General features: G+C 40.6%; 1 protein-coding gene across 1 annotated transcript in view; it reads left to right on the plus strand.

Moving 5' to 3' along the window:
- Positions 1-22,695, plus strand: part of pamr1b (peptidase domain containing associated with muscle regeneration 1b) — a 45,948-nt gene that overhangs the window by 756 nt on the left and 22,497 nt on the right. Inside the window, exons 2-4 of the mRNA XM_081355415.1 lie at positions 9,310-9,486; positions 10,431-10,556; positions 12,261-12,375. Of these exons, the coding sequence (XP_081211541.1) occupies positions 9,310-9,486; positions 10,431-10,556; positions 12,261-12,375 (418 nt within the window). The remainder of the gene's footprint in view (positions 1-9,309; positions 9,487-10,430; positions 10,557-12,260; positions 12,376-22,695) is intronic.

Genomic DNA, 22,695 nt, shown 5'->3' on the forward strand with positions numbered 1-22,695 from the left:
ATCACCCTTTGGAACAGATCAGGCAAAAAAAAAAAAACAACATTCAATGGAACTCTTCACATTCACATCCTCAACTCACATTTTGAAAACAAGTAGTTCAATTAAAGGTTATGCCTTACTGTACCTCAAGAATACACTGGGAAATTTATAGAGTGCTAGATTTGCACAAAACATTCCCCAGCAGAGGCTAGTTAGGCAACAAAGACATTCATATTGCACTGTGGTTTCCTCTATGCGTGGGGAAAGTATATAGAGCTTTGCGGTGGTTATTCGGAGTGAGAGTTTTTTGTTCCATGGCTGCTAATACATTCAGGCCTGAGGAATATCCAACTGCTATCCTAAAATCTGAACACTAACATGTCAAGAAACATTGATAGCAATAGATGCTGCAGTCACACTGTATTAAACTCGATCAGGGATCATTCACTTTGAATTATTACGCTTGCTAAAAGCACAGTTTGTTTGCGCACATTGGCCCTCATTTATCAAAAGTGCGTACACCAAATTTCCAGCGTACACCTGGCGTACACCCAAAACCACGGTGACTTTGAGATTTATCAATATGGACGTTGGCGTACGGCACGCTCAAATCCTACGCCAGCTCAGGAGGTGGTGTACGCACGTTTTGAGTGCGGGAATGCGCAGAAAAACAATTCCTAACACCACAAAACGCACTGACAAACTAAAAGATATAATATATTATGACCCACTGTAAAAAAAACAACAACATAGTAATTATAAACTTCAGTGTTTATTTTTGTGCAACATGGACTTCAATGTTTAATTTGTGTGACTTTACCAAAGCATTTGAATTGTAGGCATATGTATTCCTTAAGTTGCGAGCCTGTGCGCTTCACCTGACGTTTCAAGCCTTGTTTATACTTTCGCCTGGCTCCGCAGCGCGAGTCTCCGCAGACTGCGCGCGCACCTCCCCAAACGGACGAGGGGTTACTCGACGCGCTCGCCGTTGTACTATTCTTTGAAACGATGGTTAGGCCAGGGTTAGGCCCGGCAGGTGTGCACGGACTGGGTTTAGTAATGAAAGGCTTTCAATGACCAAAAAAATAATTCAGACTGACAAAATAATAAAAATGCCATTCTTCTTATTTAAAATAATAATAATAATACTACAAATAATAATAATAATAACGACATTCTTCTTCTAAATAACAATAAGCGTCATCATTAATAATAAAAATCTAGAAATCAATTTTGTTTCTTTCCACTTCCCTGGTTTCGCTTTCTCTTTCTCAAAGAAGTTTCTCTTCTTTGCCGTCTTCCGTGTGTCCATGGCGTAAAATGAGGGCGTGGGGGGAGCGGAGACTTGAATATATAGGGGCGTGTTATTCTAATGACGATCGATTTCAGCCGCGGCATTTATCAAGGGCAGGTATTGCGTACACCAGAATTTCAAAGGTACGCACAGCTTCATAAATCAGGCGATGAGAAGAGTGTAAGCAAAATTTTACGCCAATATATACGCCCGTTTCTACGCAAGATTGATAAATGAGGGCCATTATCTCTAATTCCTTAAATTGTGTAGATCAGGGCATAGATCTTAAGGAAAGGGTTTCTCGGCCCTGTTCCTTGAGCCCCAGCACTGCACATTTTCTATGTTTCCCTAATCAAACACACCTGATTCAGGTCATCAGGTCATTGGTAAAGATCCAATGACAAAAATTAGACATTCAAAATACTCCAAGAACAGGGTTGAGAGCCAGTGCTTTAGGAAAACCTTGGGCAACTTCTGGGTCGTATTCAGAAAGTTGCTAGTTCTCTCCAAGTACTACCCCAGAACTGCCAAAAACAATCCAATTATATATATTTTTTTATCAAGGAAATATGGAGTAATGAGGAAAATGGTTTTTGCAGTGAGGGAACTGAACCTATTATTTTGAAGGCAAATGTAGTTTTGTAACTTTATAGCTTTGAATCTTAACTAGAAATTGGACACGAACCTACTTCGGCTAGACTGTTGGCATTACAATTCAATATATCAATGCTTTGAAATGTATAACTATAATAAGATCATTACATGTAATTCTCTTCATGAGATAAACTGTACATCCTAAGCTCTGAAACTCCTGTGGTCTTCTTGCTAACACACTGAAACGGTTACAGACACCTCCCACACTACTGTTCCCTGTTTTTCTGCAGTATGCAAACACACACACAAACATGAGGTCATCCGGCGATTAGATCACAGCGCTGGAATATTTTCTCTCTTCCATGTCTAATGTGTATAAAAGTGTATTTTGCATTTACTCAACCTTGCAGGCTAAACTAATCCTGGACTTTTGTTGTTGTTTTTCCCTTGTCTGTGTGGGTGTTACAGTTTGTCATGTAAACCCACAAAAATGTTGTTGTTCAGAAAGTTTTTGGGGGGAGTTATGGGTTGTGAAAGACTATAGTCAGCTGAGCAATGTTTTCATCCAGCTTGAGGAACACAGAACTTGATTTATTGGTAAATAAATGATTGGAAATCATTTCAACACTCAAGAAACTACATTTAAAGACTAAACAGCAACTGTTAATTTCATTATTTTCTCCAAAAGAATTCCATTTAATTCCTGAGACATCCCTCTGGAAATACCAAAGCAAATCTGGCAAAGTTGTCTCAAAGCAACACCCAGCCTCTTCACTAAAGGCTTCACTTTACTGGTTCTCAAGAGGAGAATGAATCAACCATAACACAACAAACAGCTGTTACCATGGAAAAATACCACAGTGTGTACAAGAGACAAAGCTCACAACTGCACACACAACCTGACATCATACAGTATAAAGCAGGAGTGGCCAGCCTGGAGGTTTTTCTCTGTCCCAAATCTTTCTGCAAAAATTCGGTTGCAACCCTGCTCCAACATTACCATCCACATAATCCAGAATGCCTCGATTAACTGATTATAATTGTGTTTTATTGGGCTTGGAGCTGAACTCTGCAGCATAGCGGCCCTCCAGGAGCAGGGTTGATATAAAGAAAGATCCTGCTATAAAGCAAATACTGTAAATACTATATAGTTATCTAAAATATGGTAAACAACAAGGACATTTAGTCTTCTTGTAAAGTGTTGGCATTTAATTTACCTTACAAACACCTTTTGATGATGCTTTGTGCTTTGCTGAACTAACGTGTGCTTCTGAGTTGTTGGCACCTATATTTTCCACTGACAGAAGTGGCAGCTTTTGCACGTCAGACATTCTGCTTCGAATGAAAACCAACTGGGACAGAAAGGGTCGGCACTAGCAATCGGCAGGGTTGGCAGGGGTAATAAATAAATGTATAAATTTACAATAAATGTAAAAATAGGAAAATAAATAAAGGAATAAATTAAATGAATTAAATTAAATGAATCCTGAATATATTTGTGCATCACATTTTTCTTTCATTTATTCTTTTCTGTATTTTTTTCTCCATTAACTTTTATTTTTAACTGTTATAAATATAATCTTTTTTTTTTATGTATTAATTTATTTGTAACCCTCTATGGGAGGGACTAATTATGAAATGACAGGTGTTGTGCTACTATATTTCAGTTGGAAATGCAGATGCAATTTCGCTGCCTAGAAAGAAATGAAACCATGTCTTAGTGTTTCAAAATGCATTAAAAACATTTGTTTCTTTCTTGGAATTCCAAAGCAATGACTGTAGCACAAGTGAAAATCAGTCTTTTTCAGTGTAGCCCACGCTTTCCACATTTTGACCTGTTTAGTCATCATTTTTGGAGCATTTGCTTGTCAGTGTACGAGGCCAATGGGCAGTGACATCTTTCCTGACCTCTGGTTGTAGTATGGATGATATTTTCCAAACTGGCATAGGATAATGTACCCAAATGTCTGTCTTCAACAACAATCTATGACGTATATTCTTCCTCTCTGCCATCACTATCTGCTTCCAGGGCTGTCCCCAAGCATGGGGTCTAATGCGGCCCAGTGCGAGGTGGCGGAAGCGTGCAGTAAAAATGACCAAAAACTTTACCATTTGGATGTACAATGATTTTATTTTTATTTTTTTATTTCCTTGTCTAATATAAACTCAAAATGGAGCCTAGACAGCATGTAACCTAACATGTGCTAATGTCTCCTTCACTTCCTTGTTGCCAAAAATGTCAAGCACGTGATGTAATATGATAATAAAACTTATTTTGGTTGAATATTATTATTTATTTATTTTTTAATGCAGTTTTCTCCGCGTCATTTATAAATGACGATACACCATAGAGGGTCAAATTTATTTATTGCTGTGTATATGTATTTATTTCCAGATTTATTTATCTATTCTTTTACTTTTCCATGTGCAACATGGAAATGAGGTTTGCTACAGGATAAGCCAGATCAACTGGATAGTTATTTTTATCGATTCTCATTATTATGTACAATTATTTTGTGGCAACCACAGTTTTCCAGAAAAAGAAACACAAAGCTGAATCCAGCATTTTATGTGCTCCTTCCTCACAGCATCATCATCAAGCCTGGAACCATCAAGGCCGTCGTCAGGTTTTAGATTAATGACACCCAGTGGACGGCTGGTTTCTACTGGAATGCCTGTTTATGTTATAATCACAGAGAAAATCTTGTCTCTGCAAAAACTGAAAGTTATTTGAGTTACGTTTACCAACCAACGGCTTCTACAAAGAACAGAACAATCCAGGGCCGCGTTTCCCAAAAGTATCATGAGCCCAAGGAGACTGTATTGACCTTTGGTGCAAGTGGTTTACTATTACCTGAGGCTCACAATGCTTTTGGGAGTCGAGATTTTCTCAGTGATTAAAAAAATAAACAGGCATTAGACTAGAACCTTTGCTACCGTCCACTGGGCGTCTAGGCATCATCAACCTAGAGTCTGATGTCGTCGATGGTTCGGGGATTGATGACGATGCTGTGCGAATTGGTGAAAATTAGGAACTCTCCAGTTTATCTGACTCAACCCGTAGCAAACTCTGATCTTTATCACGAAGTAAGATCTGACCCTTAACACTTCTATACTTGACCTCTCAATCAGTGATGCACTGGAGCTACGCAAGGACCGCATCCCTCATTTTTATCAAATACATTTTTTCTTTACTTTCCTATTTTTACATTTATTTATTTATCTTTGGCCTCCTTACTAACCGGATTTACCTTTAATAAAGTATTTATTATGTATATTTGTGAAACTTACTGTAAAGTGTGACATTTCTACATTACTTGATGTGTTAATAATGTTTGTAGTGTAACATAGCTGACGAGGACAATGACGAGCTTGCAAGCAGACGAAGACAATGACGTAGCGAACCCAAGTGCAGTTTATTTACAGCGAAAATCCCAAATCCAAGAACATGAAACATAGACTATGTACAAAATCCAATACATGAAACAAACCATAAACTGGAACAAAAACTTAACTTGGCAATGGGCAAAGACCTGGCACATAGTTACTTCAATAAACGACCAAGTAATAGGGCAAACATCAGGGCTTAATTAAGACAATTACCCAATGACAACATAGGACACATGCCAAGGGGAGTACATGGTAAAACCAGGAACTTCAAAATAAAGGACATGAAACATGACCATGAAACAAAACTCAAAACTAGACATGACATGTAGGCTCTTTACTAACATTATTTAAAATAAAAGAGCACATTGAGGGGAAACGCTGGACTTTTTATTGTAAAGCAAAAATTGCAAAACATTTATTAAAACCATACAAACATGTCAACATTTTCTAAGCCAAATCTTTAATACATAACGGGAAGACTGGCAAGCCATCATTGCAGACAGTTTTGCAAGGACAAATGCCTAAATTGTACAAACAAAGTCCTTAATTTGTGCCACGTTGGTCGTCTCTTGAAAAGACGTTTAGTGAGGAAGGAAAAATTCCATTCATTTCTTCCATGATAAATTGATTTTTAGCAATGACATATAAAACATTCAAGGCAAAAATGTTCCTAATCTTCAAGGCGGATAGCAAATATGTCTGTAGAAGTCATCAGTAAATGTGATTTTATATTCACAAAAAAATCAGCAGCAACAGCTGATTTCTGACACAGATTATATTTCCCATGATCCTCCCTGGCACCCGATCACACACACCTGTCCCTCATCAGCACTCCAATCACCATGCTATAAAAACCCAGCACACACACACCGCCTTGTTGAGAGTTAACAGACTCACTTAACTGGATCTTTGCCTTGTGAGATTGATAATGTTTTGTCTTCAGTATCAACTCCAAGTCATCTCCTTGTCTCTTCCTGGTAATCTCCTCTGTGCTTCTCATCTCATCTGCTGGGTGTGAGTGTGTGTGAGTGTGTGTGTGTGTGTGTGTGTGTGTGTGTGTGTGTGTGTGTGTGTGTGTGTGTGTGTGTGTGTGTATCACTCTCTGCCTGACAGATAAGATTAAAGCTATCACTCAGTTTGTTCACTCCCAGACATCCCAACCTGCAAAAAGTAATTTCAGGGAGGTATCCCCAAGCATATGACATTTCACCACAGAGCTGTGGTCCCTAAAAGATATAAAAGCATAATATATCATTTCTATAGGCTATAGGTCTATGCAATTACTTGTTAATTATGTTAAAAAATTTAGATTACTTTTACTATTTACATAAGCTGCTTGTACTATTTATGTAAACTGCTTTTATTTATATTCCATTTTAACTTTAAACAGGTCTAAGGAGTTTGTTGTTTTCATGTAGCCTTGGCAACTAGCCGGCCTGAATAATATGCACATGTAATGAAACTTGTTGAACTCACCTCAACATGTCTTTTACAATCATTTAACCCACCATGGGCAATGCTGAAGTCACTGTTACAAACTGTACCGCGTGCAAGACTGTCATTATGTTTTACTCTTATAAGACAGGGGTACACTTTCGTGTAGTCTGGCGTAAAATGTGTCTTATACTTTTGTTTTTTGTGGCAGTCTTCCTCTGCCATGGCGCTCCTGTTTCTAGTTACACTGAACTGATTAATTCGGTTTGGGAGAAGAGATAAAAGCCCACCCACACTGACAATTGATTGGTTGATTTACCGAAACAGGCCAATCAGGATGCTCTCTATCTTACATGCGCTTCATGAGGCACACACGCAAGGTCTCTCGCTCCCTCTCCCTCTCTGCCGTGCGCGCGCTACACGGTTTGGAACACAGTCTCTGTCTCGTCGCATGCGCGCTCTTGCTTGCTTGCTCGCTCTAGATTCCGGGAGATTTTAACTCATTTGCAGGCATCAGGGAGCCGCTATCAATATGCGGGAGACTCCCGGAACTTCCGGGAGATGTGGGATGTCTGCACTCCGTGGTCTGTCATCAAAGTCATTACTAACCTGCCATGTGTTAATCCTGCTGTTGGTTTAATAAACTTACTATTGCTGCAGTATCCCTGCTCTCTTGTTCCTGTGTAAACCCTGACAGAAGGCCTTACCCAGCCAAAATGAACCCAGCAGGATTTTCCATTCACTCCCGCAAAGACATTCTCCTCTCCCTTGCACAATATGGCCATCCATTGAAAGATTACGAGAAGGAGTTCCTTGAGTCCAGCCACCTGGTATCCTGGAGCGATAGCACCTTAAAGTGTCATGAAGCGTTGTTGAACTCATCGCTGCACTTCCGCTCTCATGCGCATGTTGTTCGAATTCTCCGTGGTAATGCGATTTCATGCATAATACAGCGCAGTGATTGGATTGAATGAGCTCTTTCTCATGAATAAATGCAAAGATTATCTTGAGGGTCAGCCACAGCCAATCACACACTCCGGAGGTGCTTCTACCTCACATTCCCTGACTTTGCTTCGACTTTGCTTTTTAACCCGGAAGAACGGAATTGCTTGGAAAAACGCAAAAATAACCAATTTCCACTTATTGATAACATTTATGAGTGCTTTTAGTGTTTTCAATGATGTGCAACCTGTACAAATCTGTTCACATCTGTGAACCAGATCCTGTGAACCAGGGGTTCTGCTTAGGCCCTCCAGTCCAGCGGTGTCATCCTGGGTCTTTGTCTCCTTGGCTCTGCCGGGGTCTCCACCTCTCCCACCTCCACTTCAGTCGGTTGGGCTCCTGACTCCTCTCTCCGTCTGTTCTGCCATGGGTCTTCGTCCTAATGACTCTGCATTTGTATAAAACAAGAGAGAGTGAGTCCACGAGATTGGATGGCATAATTAAATAACTGCACAAAAAATATTGATTTGACTGAGTTTAAATATTTTATTAGCTCACCAAATGCAAAACTTCCACGAAGAAAAAACATTCCTAGCAAGCGCATAGCGCTGCTAACTTAAGTGACCCGGATGAGCCTGCATTTCTGTTTTCAGCAGTTGTTATCTGAACATACAGATCTTCCATCTTCCGAGCAGCTTTAAGGCCAGATTAGTGTGTCACTTCTCAGACATTCCACAACCCAACAAACACAGACTGAACATGTTCAGTTGGCGAAAAACAAGCGTCGAGCAATGCCGACAGGAGCAACACATTGATTTGACAAAACAATTTTTTTTTGTGCCATGGGTCTTCGTCCTAATGACTCTGCTCTGGGTCTCCTCCCTCCCTCATGACTGTTCTGCCAAAAGTGCATAATAAACACAAAAATCATGTTAGTAAAGAGCCCACAAACATTAGAAACACATTAACTGATGTCCAAATGGTTTCCACTTCAAGCTCATAAAATTCTTTATTGCTTTCAGGTAACTTTAATAAAGTGCTGCTCATTGTCTATAAGTGTTGTTAATTGTTAGTTCATGGTAACTAATGCATTAACAGATGATACAAATTGAAGATATTAATATTTAGAAATGCATTAGTATAAGTGTTATGGTTAGTTCAGATGAAGATGATGAAAAAGGTCCAAACAGGTTTCTACAAACAAAAGGTACTTTAATAAAACAAACTCAGGTAATCAAAATGCGAGAAGGCAACGTAACAGTGTGTCTACACACAAACAATACCAGACACTGAAGTGAGCAAGAAGAGGAACTTAAATACACAGTGATGATGAGACAATGACAAACAGCTGTGATGATTAATGAGTGTCCATGACAACTAACGATTAGCAGAAATCTAGGAACAATGGAAACATAGGAAACAGGCGACTAACGAATGCAAACTAAAAGTCCATGAAAACAAAACTAAGCACACAGAACGTCACAGAGAGTTAACATTAATAAAGATTAACTAATGCTGTATACTGATCTGGTTCCTTCTTAGACTTCTTGTTAACTAATGCAACAATTACCATTAACAATTACAACTTTAGTGTAAAGTTAAAAGGGTATATTCATTTTGATTATAATGTGTGTCATCAGTATGTACTGCCTATGATATTGTGAGTTGCTTGTTAGATTACAGGTTCCTGTACAGCTACTGTCCAGGGCCCGAGTGGAGCGTGATGTGCAGGGGATGCTGTGAATATGACGTCATCCACTGTAAATGCCCTCTTCAGGGGTATCCCGTAGGTTACGCAGTGCCATGCTGTCGTAATGCTGTAAATGAATGCGATCCCTGCATCATACATCCAGGTGAGCAGATAACACACAAACAGGTTTGCAGATATTTCTCAATTTTCTCTTCTTGTGATGCATGTCTTGGTTTGTTCATGGTTTTTCACTGTTAATCGCTTCAGTTGATCCTATATTTTTAATAATTCTGCAGCTCAAAAGCAATCAAACACCTGGCAGAAATATAAATGTCATATATGTCCTTCAGTCCATCCTGGTTTATGATTTGTTGATTTTGCTAACATTTTTCTCTGGAACCTTGTAAACAAAGAAAAGAGTGAGTGCATTCCTTCCATTTGGATTTAATGGTTAAAGGATTTTTTTTCCCCCTGAGCAATAATGTTTGTCACATTCTTGACTGTGTGATGTCTATAAAGGATTTTACAGCAACAGGAAAATTAAATGTCTGTACATGCGAACAGCCAGATGTTTGTAATCTAGAAAAATTCCTGAATTGCTGTTTACAGTCAGAAATGTGGATTCAGGCTCTGTCTCAGAACTTACCCAGACTGCATCAGTAGGTATCATAGGCACTCCTGTCTCAAAGTGTCAGATTTTGCTGTATTCTGACATGTCTTTGCCAAAATGTGAGGCATAAGTGCATGTATCATTCATACAAGAAAATCTCATAATTTAGTATGGCGAGTTCAATGAAAAACTTTGCAATAATGCTGATTTGAAGAATAATTCCAGTTCATTACAGCCTAATAAGACTAGATACAACGTCAGTACTCTAACCCTACAGTTCCACCATGGAGTGTATTAAAGGTCACACCACATGTAGAACACATTCTGTATGTTCTGGTAATATTACTGGCCATCTCCCAAATGACGAACGGTGGTGGCATCTTTGTGTCATAGAAAACACGCAAGCTCTTTGCATCTTCTTTGCCAGTTCATTAGAACTAAATCCCAGTCTTCAATGCCTCTTTCTAAATCTAGGGCTTTTGCTTTTTCCACTTCAGGCTGCAGCATATTTGAGAACTGCAAGCGCTGTAACAACGGCACATGGGGCCCAAGGGACGATTTCTTTATAAAAGGGCAGTACTGTGCAGAGTGTCGCCCAGGATGGTCCGGTGGGGACTGTTTAAGTAAGTTCCTTACAATCTGCAGTGTTCATGCATTCAGAGTAATGACAGATTTAAAAATCATCTGGGAATTTCTTTCTCTGGATCGTGACTGTGAAATATTCAGTCTTTGCTTGCTTGTTTAAAGATGACTTGTGAAATGCTTGTATTTTAATGCAGTTTTTCCTGTATCAATAATCAGCCAGCTTACCCAGATAAGTAAGTGATAATGTACATCCAGCCGGTTGTTATCTCAGAATAAACCCTGACAGGGTGATCAGGATCAGGTCTTGCATCAACCTGAAGGGGGTTTATTCTGAGATAACAACCGGCTAGATGTACATTATCCCGATTATTACACGGATACTTGCCACGTATGTAAACAATTAGACACGAAATATTGATCTGAGTTGAGATATTTTATTAGGTGTTTAAACTCAAAGCTTCCGCGGAGAGAGCAGTTGCAGCGTCGCAAGATCAAACAAGTGTACAAAACAATAGTCACAAAATGGCCGCCTCTGCATTTGTATAAAACGAGAGAGAGTGAGTCCACGATACTGGATGGCATAATTAAATAACTGCACACAAAAAACTGATTTGACTGAGTTTTAATATTTTATTAGCTCACCAAATGCAAAACTTCCACGAAGAAAAAACATTCCTAGCAAGTGCATAGCGCTGCTAACTTCAGTGACCCGGTTGAGCCTGCGTTTCTGTTTTCAGCAGTTATCTGAACATACAGATCTTCCATATGGAGCAGCTTTAAGGCTAATTCACACACACCGACAGAAGCCGACCAACGCTGCCAATCACCAGATTAGTGTGTCACTTCTCAGACATTCCACAACCCAACAAACACAGACTGAACATGTTCAGTTGGCGAAAAACAAGCGTCGAGCAATGCCGACAGGAGCAACACATTGATTTGACAAAACTTGATAAACGTCCCCTCCAAAGGGAATCAATCTCTCCAACAGAAAACACCTTGTTTGTAGTCCTGCCAATATTTCTGTAACGTTACTCACATTATTCACCACATTTACATAATGCCATCTGCTGGCTACTCAAACAAAGGTAGTGTATGTCTGGGAAGAGTTTATCACTATGTCAGGTAAACGCTGTTTTTCACTGTCAGGGCAAAACATTATTACATGGGCATGAGGAGTTGAAGAATCAGAGGTTAATTTGTGTTTAACACTATTCTTCAGCACTACAACCTTTTGTTTTGTTCTCATCACTTTTCTAACTACTGAACTATTGTTTTCTGAACCCTGCAGTTTGATGCAGGTCACTGTGTTGATCAACATACAGTTTTTACAGTGATGTAGAGAAACAACATGGTTATAACATCACTTGAAATGTAAGAGAGGTAGAAAATAATAAATTAGCACTGTACAGTGCAAGTCGTGGTTGTGAAGGTGGTTCGAGTCGATCAGCTTGTCGTTATCGGACTCGGGCTCAAACTGATACGGCAAAACTGACGTCATAGTTAGCTTAGTTACAGTAGTGTTTACAATGCCACCGGATACTCGCTGGTAAGGGGTGTTATGTTTCCGACGCACGCTCTAAGTGGTAGGCCAATCACAACAGACTGGGGGCAGCTGACCAATCAGAGCAGAGTTTTAAACGTGTAATGTTTTTGTACCTGCGGAAGTTCACAAAGTTGGGTATTTTGCATTTAATGTGTACATTTGACATCATTTTGACTGACTATGTCTCCTTTTTGAGCATGTGGAGGGATGATTCATAAGAGGCAAGGTCACCTGGTGCTGGAGAGTTACCCAAACAATGCCCGCTGCGAGTGGACGCTAAAAGTGGACCAGCCTTATACCATTGATCTGAGGTGAGATGAGAACTAATATTATGCACACACACTGGGTTTACATGTTTTATGGGACTTTCCATAGACATAATGATTTTTATACTGTACAAACTATCCCTCTGGTGCTCTTTGGTCATTTTTGACTGAAAGATTTCACATTTTGTTTTGTTTTTGTTGTTTTTTCTTCATCGGAATGGTACGAAACTTGGTAAAGGTTTTGGCACTTGCTGTGTGAAAAAAAAAAAAAAAAATCATGGACATTATTCAAACAGGTTAAATGGTCCTGAAAAAATTGTCACACTTGTACTCTTCGCGGTCAAAAATGACCACATAGGAAATGAATGAGAGACGAATTTCACCTAGTGAAAACTTTTGGTACTGCGGCCAAATCAAATCTTGTTAAAAGCTCATTTTTTGAGATATCAGGCTCAAAATTTGAACACAACTTGTTTAGATTTATGGCTTTGATTTTCTCACAGCTAAGCGTAAAACATGTTTTTGAAAATATATATTTCATATAATTTTGTTTTTTCATAACATTAAACATAACATTCTGTATTTTTTTTACATTCACTTTTTAAAACTTTTTTCACTTCAGCAATAATCTGCCAAGTGTCATCTTTGAAAAGAGATCAAACTTAAGTCTGTGCTCTAAATAATTCAAGATTTACGACAGTTTAGGTTGGAAATGTAATTTTCAGGTCTATGCTCAAAAAGTGAACAAATGGATTATAAATACAGCGAAAATATAACTTAGTACCATAAAATCCCCCCAAAAAACAAAATATTAAATAAAAAACATTATTGAACTAAAATATAGTAGATTCATTTCATTGAAATAAAAAATAATAATTCTGTCATTTTTGACCGACATGTGAAGAGGACCTGAGGGCTATATATATTCAGAATCAGAATCAGAATCAGAAAGAGCTTTATTGCCAAGTGTGCTTGCACCCACAAGGAATTTTTTTTGGTACTGAAGCTTCCAGTGCACATACAGTATACAAATACAACAAGAACATAGTAGTACAAATTCTAAGAATAAAATATATTAAAAAATATATATATATATAAAAATAGTATAAAAGTAAAAAAGTAGGGTCACAGTTGGGTTTAGTCCGAATAAACATTTGCAGATTATGAACATATTTACAGTATTTTGAGTAGTATGAATAATATAGATATAAATATCACCTGAGTTATAGAATATTGCACTAGACAGTGGGAGTATTGCACTTACAGGCATATGCCTTGGGGGGCATGTTAAGTGTTCAGAAGGGAAACGGCCTGTGGAAAGAAACTATTCCTGTGCCTGGATGTTCTTGTGGCCAGTGATCTGTATCGCCGTCCTGACGGTAACAGTTCAAACAGGGGGTGTCCAGGGTGAGTGGAGTCTGTGATGATTTTACCTGCTCTCTTCCTCACTCTGGAAGAGTACAGGTCCTGGAGGGTTGGCAGGGGGGCACCAATAATCCTCTCTGCAGTCCGGACTGTCCGTTGTAGTCTCCTGATGTCCGATTTGGTAGCTGAACCAAACCAGACAGTGATGGAAGTGCTTAAAACAGACTCAATGACGGCTGAGTAGAACTGGATCAGCAGCTCCTGTGGCAGATTGAACTTCTTCAGCTGGCGAAGGAAGTACAGTCTCTGCTGGGCCTTTTTTACAATGGAGTCAATGTGATTTGCCCACTTCAGGTCCTGGGAGATGGTAGAGCCCAGGAACCTGAATGACTCCACTGCTTCCACAGTGCTGTTCATGATGGTGAGAGGAGGGAGTGCTGGGGGTTTTCTCCTGAAGTCCATGATCATCTCCACTGTTTTGAGCGTGTTCAGCTCAAGGTTGTTATAGCTGCACCAGACAGCCAGCTGTTCAACCCCCAGTCTGTAAGCAGCCTCGTCACCATTTTGGATGAGACCGATGACAGTGGTGTCGTCTGCAAATTTCAGGAGCTTGACAGAGGGGTCTTTAGAAGTGCAGTCATTAGTGTACAGGGAGAAGAGCAGTGGGGAGAGAACGCACCCTTGGGGGGCGCCAGTGCTGATGGTGAGGGTCCTGGATGTGAGTTTCCCCAGTCTCACTAGCTGCTGCCGGTCCGTCAGGAAGCTGGAGATCCACTGACAGATTGTGGATGGCATGGAGAGCTGAGTCAGTTTGGCTGTGAGAAGATCAGGGATGATGGTATTGAAGGCCGAACTGAAGTCCACAAATAAGATCCGTGCATAAGTCCCAGGTCTGTCAAGATGTTGCAGGATATAGTGCAGTCCCATGTTGACTGCATCATCCACATGTAGACCTGTTTGCTCTGTAAGCAAACTGAAAGGGATCCAGCAGGGGTCCAGTGATGTCCTTCAGATAGGCCAACACCAGTCTTTCAAACGACTTCATGACCACAGACGTGAGAGCGACAGGTCTGTAGTCATTAAGTCCAGTGATTTTAGTTTTTTTGGGAACCGGAATGATAGTGGAGCGTTTGAAGCAGCAGGGAACTTCACACTGCTCCAATGATCTGTTGAAGATCTGCGTGAAGACTGGGGCCAGTTGGTCAGCGCAGGCTTTTAGACAAGCAGATGAGATGCCGTCTGGGCCTGAAGCTTTCCTAGTCTTCTGTTTTTTGAAGACTCGGCTCACGTCCTCCACACAGACCTTAAGCTCAGGTTGGATGGCAGAAGGGGGGAGGAGAGGGGTTACTGGAGGTGATGGTGGATGTGTGAAGTGCTCATCAGAGCGGGTGTGAGGTGTGAGTCTGGGCTTCTCAAACCTGCAATAGAATGCATTGAGAGTGTCAGCCAGTTGTTGATTCTCCACAGATGGGGGGGATGGTGACTTGTAGTTGGTGATGTTCCTCAGGCTTCTCCAGACTGATGCCGGGTCGTTGGCTGAAAACTGTTTTTTCAGCTTTTCAGAGTAGCTTCTTTTAGCAACTCTGATCTCCTTTGTCAGTCTGTTTCTGGCCTGGTTATACAAGATTTTATCCCCACTTCTGTAAGCATCCTCTTTGGCATGACGAAGCTGTTTGAGTTTCCCAGTAAACCATGGTTTATCATTAGTGAATGATAAGAATGTCCTGGTAGGAATGCATGTATCCTCACAGAAACTGATATATGATATTACAGTATCTGTGAGCTCATCCAGATCGGTGGCTGCAGCTTCAAAAACAGTCCAATCAGTGCAATCGAAGCAGGCCTGGAGATCCTGCTCTGCTTCGTTGGTCCATCTTTTTACAGTCCTTAATACAGGTTTAGCTGATTTCAGTTTCTGCCTGTAGGTCGGTATAAGATGAACCAAACAGTGATCAGAGAGCCCCAAAGCTGCCCGTGGGACGGAGTGATACGCATTCTTTATCGTAGTGTAACAGTGGTCCAGTATATTACTGTCTCTGGTAGGACATGTAACATGCTGTCTGTATTTTGGCAGTTCACGGGAGAGATTTGCTTTGTTAAAATCCCCAAGAATGATTAAAAGAGAGTCTGGGTACCTTTGTTCCATTTCAGCTATACAGTGAGGAAAATAAGTATTTGAACACCATGCTATTTTGCAAGTTCTCCCACTTAGAAACCATGGAGGGGTCTGAAATTGTCATCGTAGGTGCATGTCCACTGTGAGAGACATAATCTAAAAAAAAAATCCAGAAATCACAATGTATGATTTTTTAACTATTTATTTGTATGATACAGCTGCAAATAAGTATTTGAACACCTGAGAAAATCAATGTTAATATTTGGTACAGTAGCCTTTGTTTGCAATTACAGAGGTCAAACGTTTCCTGTAGTTTTTCACCAGGTTTGCACACACTGCAGGAGGGATTTTGGCCCACTCCTCCACACAGATCTTCTCTAGATCAGTCAGGTTTCTGGGCTGTCGCTGAGAAACATGGAGTTTGAGCTCCCTCCAAAGATTCTCTATTGGGTTTAGGTCTGGAGACTGGCTAGGCCACACCAGAACCTTAATATGCTTCTTACAGAGCCACTCCTTGGTTATCCTGGCTGTGTGCTTCGGGTCATTGTCATGTTGGAAGACCCAGCCTCGACCCATCTTCAATGCTCTAACTGAGGGAAGGAGGTTGTTCCCCAAAATCTCGCAATACATGGCTCCGGTCATCCTCTCCTTAATACAGTGCAGTCGCTCTGTCCCATGTGCAGAAAAACACCCCCAAAGCATGATGCTACCACCCCCATGCTTCACAGTAGGGATGGTGTTCTTGGGATGGTACTCATCATTCTTCTTCCTCCAAACACGTTTAGTGGAATTATGACCAAAAAGTTATATTTTGGTCTCATCTGACCATGACTTTCTCCCATGACTCCTCTGGATCATCCAAATGGTCATTGGCAAACTTAAGACGAGCCTTGACATGTGCTGGTTTAAGCAGGGGAACCTTCCGTGCCATGCATGATTTCAAACCATGACGTCTTAGTGTATTACCAACAGTAACCTTGGAAACGGTGGTCCCAGCTCTTTTCAGGTCATTGACCAGCTCCTCCCATGTAGTTCTGGGCTGATTTCTCACCTTTCTTAGGATCATTGAGACCCCACGAGGTGAGATCTTGCATGGAACCCCAGTCCGAGGGAGATTGACAGTCATGTTTAGCTTCTTCCATTTTCTAATGATTGCTCCAACAGTGGACCTTTTTTCACCAAGCTGCTTGGCAATTTCCCCGTAGCCCTTTCCAGCCTTGTGGAGGTGTACAATTTTGTCTCTAGTGTCTTTGGACAGCTCTTTGGTCTTGGCCATGTTAGTAGTTGGATTCTTACTGATTGTATGGGGTGGACAGGTGTCTTTATGCAGCTAACGACCTCAAACAGGTGCATCTAATTTAGGATAATAAATGGAGTGGAGGTGGACATTTTAAAGGCAGACTAACAGGTCTTTGAGGGTCAGAATTCTAGCTGATAGACAGGTGTTCAAATACTTATTTGCAGCTGTATTATACAAATAAATAGTTAAAAAATCATATATTGTGATTTCTGGATTTTTTTTTTAGATTAGGCTATGTCTCTCACAGTGGACATGCACCTACGATGACAATTTCAGACCCCTCCATGATTTCCAAGTGGGAGAACTTGCAAAATAGCAGGATGTTCAAATACTTATTTTCCTCACTGTATGTTCAGCCAGCTGTTGTAGCGCCGCGCTCACACACGCATCTGGAGGAATGTAAACATTCGCGAGAATGAATGAGGAAAACTCCCGCGGCGAGTAGAAAGGTTTACAGTTTATGAAATGCACCTCTAAATTAGGAGAGCACATCTTCTTCAGTGTTGTTACATCTGAACACCAACTTTCGTTAATGTAGAAACACAATCCACCACCTCTCGTTTTCCCCGTTAGTTCCGCGATGCGATCCGCTCGGAACAGCTGGAAGCCCGGCAGATGTAGTGCGTTGTCCGGTATGGCTTCACTCAGCCAGGTTTCAGTGAAGCACAGAGCAGCGGAGTTTAAAAAATCCTTGTTAGTGCGGGTGAGGAGAAGAAGTTCGTCCATTTTGTTAGGAAGAGATCGGAGATTCGCAAGATGAATACTGGGGAGTGCAGTGCGGAGGCCGCGCTCACGGAGTTTAACCAGCGCGCCGGCGCGCTTCCCGCGTTTGCGTCTGACCGCGCGTTTGAACAACACCGCTGCCCCTCCGACGAGAATGTCCAGTAAAACGTCTGAGTAATCAAAATCTGTGAAAAAGTTGTCTGGTGTGTGTTTCCTAATGTCCAGTAGTTCGTCTTTGGTGAAACTGATAGGAAAAGAATGACTAAACGCAGAACAAACCAACAAAAACAACACAATAACTGGAGAGCTCCACACCGAGGCAGCCATCCGCGGCGCCATCTTGTATGTAGTACTTAAATTAACCCTAAACCTACCCATCATAGAATACTTGTTGGGACATTTTGTCCACAACTTAAAGTAAGGAATACCTGAACCCCAAGTACAAATTTGTCCCCTAAATATGGTTTTAGGTAAGTAGGTACACACACACACACACACACACACACAACAAAACCATGGGGAAACAATTTAGTCGGTCTTACTCCTATTTTTTTATTGAGTTAAATATAGAGAAATACTGAGAGAGCTGTTTTGGTTACACTTTGTTTTATGGTGACGTAGTTACAATGTACTTACTCAGATAAGTACTGAGTAATATTAATTAACTACATGTATTTACTATAGAGTTAGGGTTTGGTTAAAGGTTAGTTACTTGAAATTGTGCATAATTTACTGTTATTACTATAATAAGTACATGTAGTAACCTGTAACTACATAACTTTAAATTAAAATGTTATCGCTGTTTTGTTTTTTATTAAATTCAAAATACAAGGTAACAGTAGCTTTTTTGCACTCATTTTTTATAAATAATTTTTTAATGAGGTTTCTTTTTCTTTTTCTTAAAAACAAGTTCAAAACATTATGCCATAAATGAATTGTCTTTGACAGATTTATGGAACATAGCAGCCTCTGACATGCACAGACAAGACTTGACTGCTAGGAAACCTTATGTTTTCAGTGCAAATGACAGTTTACAATCCTAATGATTATCCCATCTCGGATTCTGCCTGCACTGGGAGCCTATAGCTCTTACTGAACCAAACCAGCATCTGTGTATAATGCAAATGAACAAAGAATTTACAAAAACGTACATATTTGTAAGTGTAGACAGATGTAGAAATGTACAATATGGACTTATTTACAGCATCGGACACATAAACAGTTTGATGTATTTACAGCTGTAAAAGTGAAAAAATTGTCAATACCTTAAAATACAACACACCTGTATATAGATATTTTTGAGCCGCTTATCCCTCTCCATTTTATTTTTTACAATATGAAAGTCTTATCCTGATCCACTCATTTCTCTTTGAGCATATATCACCCGAAATATGATGTGTCGCAGTTTCTTGTAAGTCTCCACTCAGAGGAGTATGGCAAGCTACACAACTTATCGTTCTTTATTCATGGAACCAAAGTTACATACAAAATACCTTCTGAAGACACTCGAGCCAAAGCCTTAGAGGAACTCGACGGGCACCTCATAGACCTTCGAAATAGCATCTCTTACCCAATGTAACATTCTTTGCTTGGTAGACACAAAACCTTTGCTACAACCACCAAAACAAACAAACAATTAGCAAAACTTGTGCAATCTTTCACTCTTCTGTGACACAAAGGTTGGAGGAGAAGAACTGCAGTGTGGTTTTTCAACAACTTGAGCAACCTTGACTACATCGGGCGCAAAATCCGTACAGGAGGAGCTCACGGATAAAGCCTGTAAATCTCCAATTTTCTAAACCGGGCTTGGCAACTCTGGCCCTCGAGACCCATATCTGTGGCTCTACTGGAGGCTGACCATCTGGAGCGGAGCCCTGAAATGACACAACAGCAGGGGATATCCGACCCATGGTCTGGTCTAACACAAGCAACAGGAGCACCACCTGTCATAATTACAGTGCCATAAACACCCAAGCTGACTCTCATACTCTGAAGGTAAAGATACATGGAATGTGAACTACTCAAGTTAAGACATTTAAGCATGCTGAACATAATGAAATAAAAGAGAGCAAAGGATTGCTGTTGGTCACATGTTTTACTACATTTCCAACTAACTTTGGATACAATTAACATCAGATATCCAACAGTTACAGTGGTGAAGTTAGAGGCAGCCAGGAGAGATTGGAAGAGAGCAAGATAAATCTGTAGGCTTGCTTATCATCGCTTCATGTTCCAGCATCGGATCCCCAAAGTCCTAACCCATGTGGTGTCTCGACAGCTGCAGTGCTGGAGTGACCGGGGAGAACTGAAGCCAAGAACAAAGCCCTTTCATCCTGAAATCCTCAGACAGTGTGATAGCCTACACTAGTAAGAGTGGGCTGAGTGTGTTGAACACCCAAGCACTTATCACACTTCTCATGTGTGTCTTCACTCATAATAAAGCGAGGACAAGAAACCACAAACGTACAGAATTGCATTGCGTTCACCCTGAAGAGTAATAATCCACTTGATGTGGGTCGCTGAACATGATGAATCCGGAGAATAAGAAAATAAAAAATTTCTCGTGCAGAGAAGATGAGTTCTCGAGAAGATGGATCTGAAGAAAAGCTGAGTTTTGTGGAGCTGCTTTTGTGGAGAATCCAATGGAAGATGCGTGATGCAGACTGAATGAATGATATAGACTTAAAACACACAAAGAGAAAACACAAGCAATACACAAATCTATGTAACGTTAACACAAGACAATGAACAGAAGGGGCAGAGGGCTTCAATCATCATTAGAGCGCCACCCTCAGGATGAATAACGCAAGGACATTAGAATTCTGCCAAAAGTGTGTCTGATGTGTTCAGCGATTAGAATTTAAAGCTTACACAATGTTTATTATAAACTAGCGCTAAGACCCAGAATCTGCCCCACCTAAATGTATGGCCAGGAGCCGCTACAAGCGAATTCCAAACTAGTCGAACTGGTCTTGGCCATTGGACCCGCAGTCTGCCTGTGCCTACTGGTTCCCGACCTGCACCCGCACCGCAAATGTTAATATTAGTCCACTTGTTAAATCATATATTAGTGGTTCATCCGCAGGATTTTGGACTCTGCCTCCCCAGACAGAACCATCTTGTGCCTGGATTGTCCCAAAAGTCCTCTGCTGGTGTTGTCTGGATATCCTCACTTTTGATCTCCAACACAGTTCTTATGGAGTTGTAGTGAGTGCAACGATCAGATAAATCTGACACATTCAAGGAGTTTGGCAGGAGTTAATTACTCGCCTGCTGAGAGGAAAGAAGTCATGTCAGTGTTCCAGTGTTTGAGAGCCAGGAAAACATTACCTCTCCATTCTAGAGAAAAACAAGACAGCTTTTGTCTCGAAACCTGAATTTGGATTATTTACAGACAAGAACTGTTTTTTTTTTTTTTTGTGTGTGTGTGTGTGTGTTTTAAATACTGTATATGTTCTCCATTTATATTCTACCAAGAAGTCATACATTTAAATGTTTGTTTAAGAAAATATATATTTTTATGGGAAATAACATATCTATGAGAGTTGATAAAATGGTCAGAAAACTAGTGGGACAATTCTATTTGAGGGGGGAATTCGCCAAGAATGAATTGAGCCATAGTTTATTTTCATGTGCTTTCTGTTATTCCCTTAGACTTACCCGCTTCAAATGCACAGGTACCCTAAAGCCACCGGGATGGGGATAGGGATGGGGGTGGGGGTGGCGCAGCGGCTTGGGCCGTCAGGGCTGCTTGCAGTTTTCTATTAAATTACATTGTATTTATCCCAAATCATCAATAATGTACATACTGACTTCGCCCTCTGCTGCAAGATACATTTAGTTTTACATTCAGAGTTTTACAGTTTGGCAAGAACATGAAAAACAGGGCATTTATAAAAAAAAAAAAAAGCAAAGACAGGTTATAGAGGTTAAGTATATATCCAAATGCAAAGCCTAATAAAAGTAATTATGTCTGAAAACATTGTTCTTAGCAACTTCATTGGAACTAAAATAAAATACTGCATAAATTGGAAAAGAAAATCAATGTGAACTTTGAAATCCAGCTTGAGCATATAAACTGTGTGTCCGGTGTGTGATACTAGTGAATTGTCATAGACGCAGTGTGGCGCTGCCTTTCTCGTCCAGTGTGCAACCCCCTTCTGAGGCTTCTGGGTATCGGTGTTTTGAATTATCTTACTGGTGGGTTGGTGACATCTCTCTTACCCCTAATTTACACCAACTGCAGAACGGCTGCGGATCCGCTCCGACTCTGGCGATCCGCAGCCCTCCGGAGCAGATTCGCAGAGCTTCTATTTTTGCCGGATGCCGGAGCGCTCCGCAGCAATTCAGCACTTATATCGCGCGATCATACGTGAATTTGCGAGATCTCGTGGGTCCTCGTGACTTCAGCTGTCAAGTCATGGCCGCAGCCGTTCCATAACAAATCCGGACCTGGTGGATATTGAAGGACGGCGGAGCACGGAGCCGATCCGCAGCCGTTCCGCAGTTGGTGGAAATCCGGGGTTAGAGAGTATACCAATTCCAAATTTTATAAAGTACATGCAAAATTAGCAACGTTGACCATAGGGCTGTACTATACCTTAAATAAAACAATACAATTATTACAAACAAGAATAGACACAAATTAAAACATCTACTAACATACAAGAAAATATAAGACCTGTACCCACGGCAACAATGCCTCGTCACTCATATATGATCAAGGTTGATGATTGTTTAATATAATCCGGTAGACTTTGGGGTGGCTACCGCTAATACACGGTCACCTCTAGATTTTGATTTAGTCATGGGAACAAATATGAGATTTTGCATATGAGATAACAGAGATCTCTTTGACTTT

Source organism: Scardinius erythrophthalmus, assembly GCF_964197995.2.
Source record: "Scardinius erythrophthalmus genome assembly, chromosome: 24".
Taxonomy (NCBI): domain Eukaryota; kingdom Metazoa; phylum Chordata; class Actinopteri; order Cypriniformes; family Leuciscidae; genus Scardinius; species Scardinius erythrophthalmus.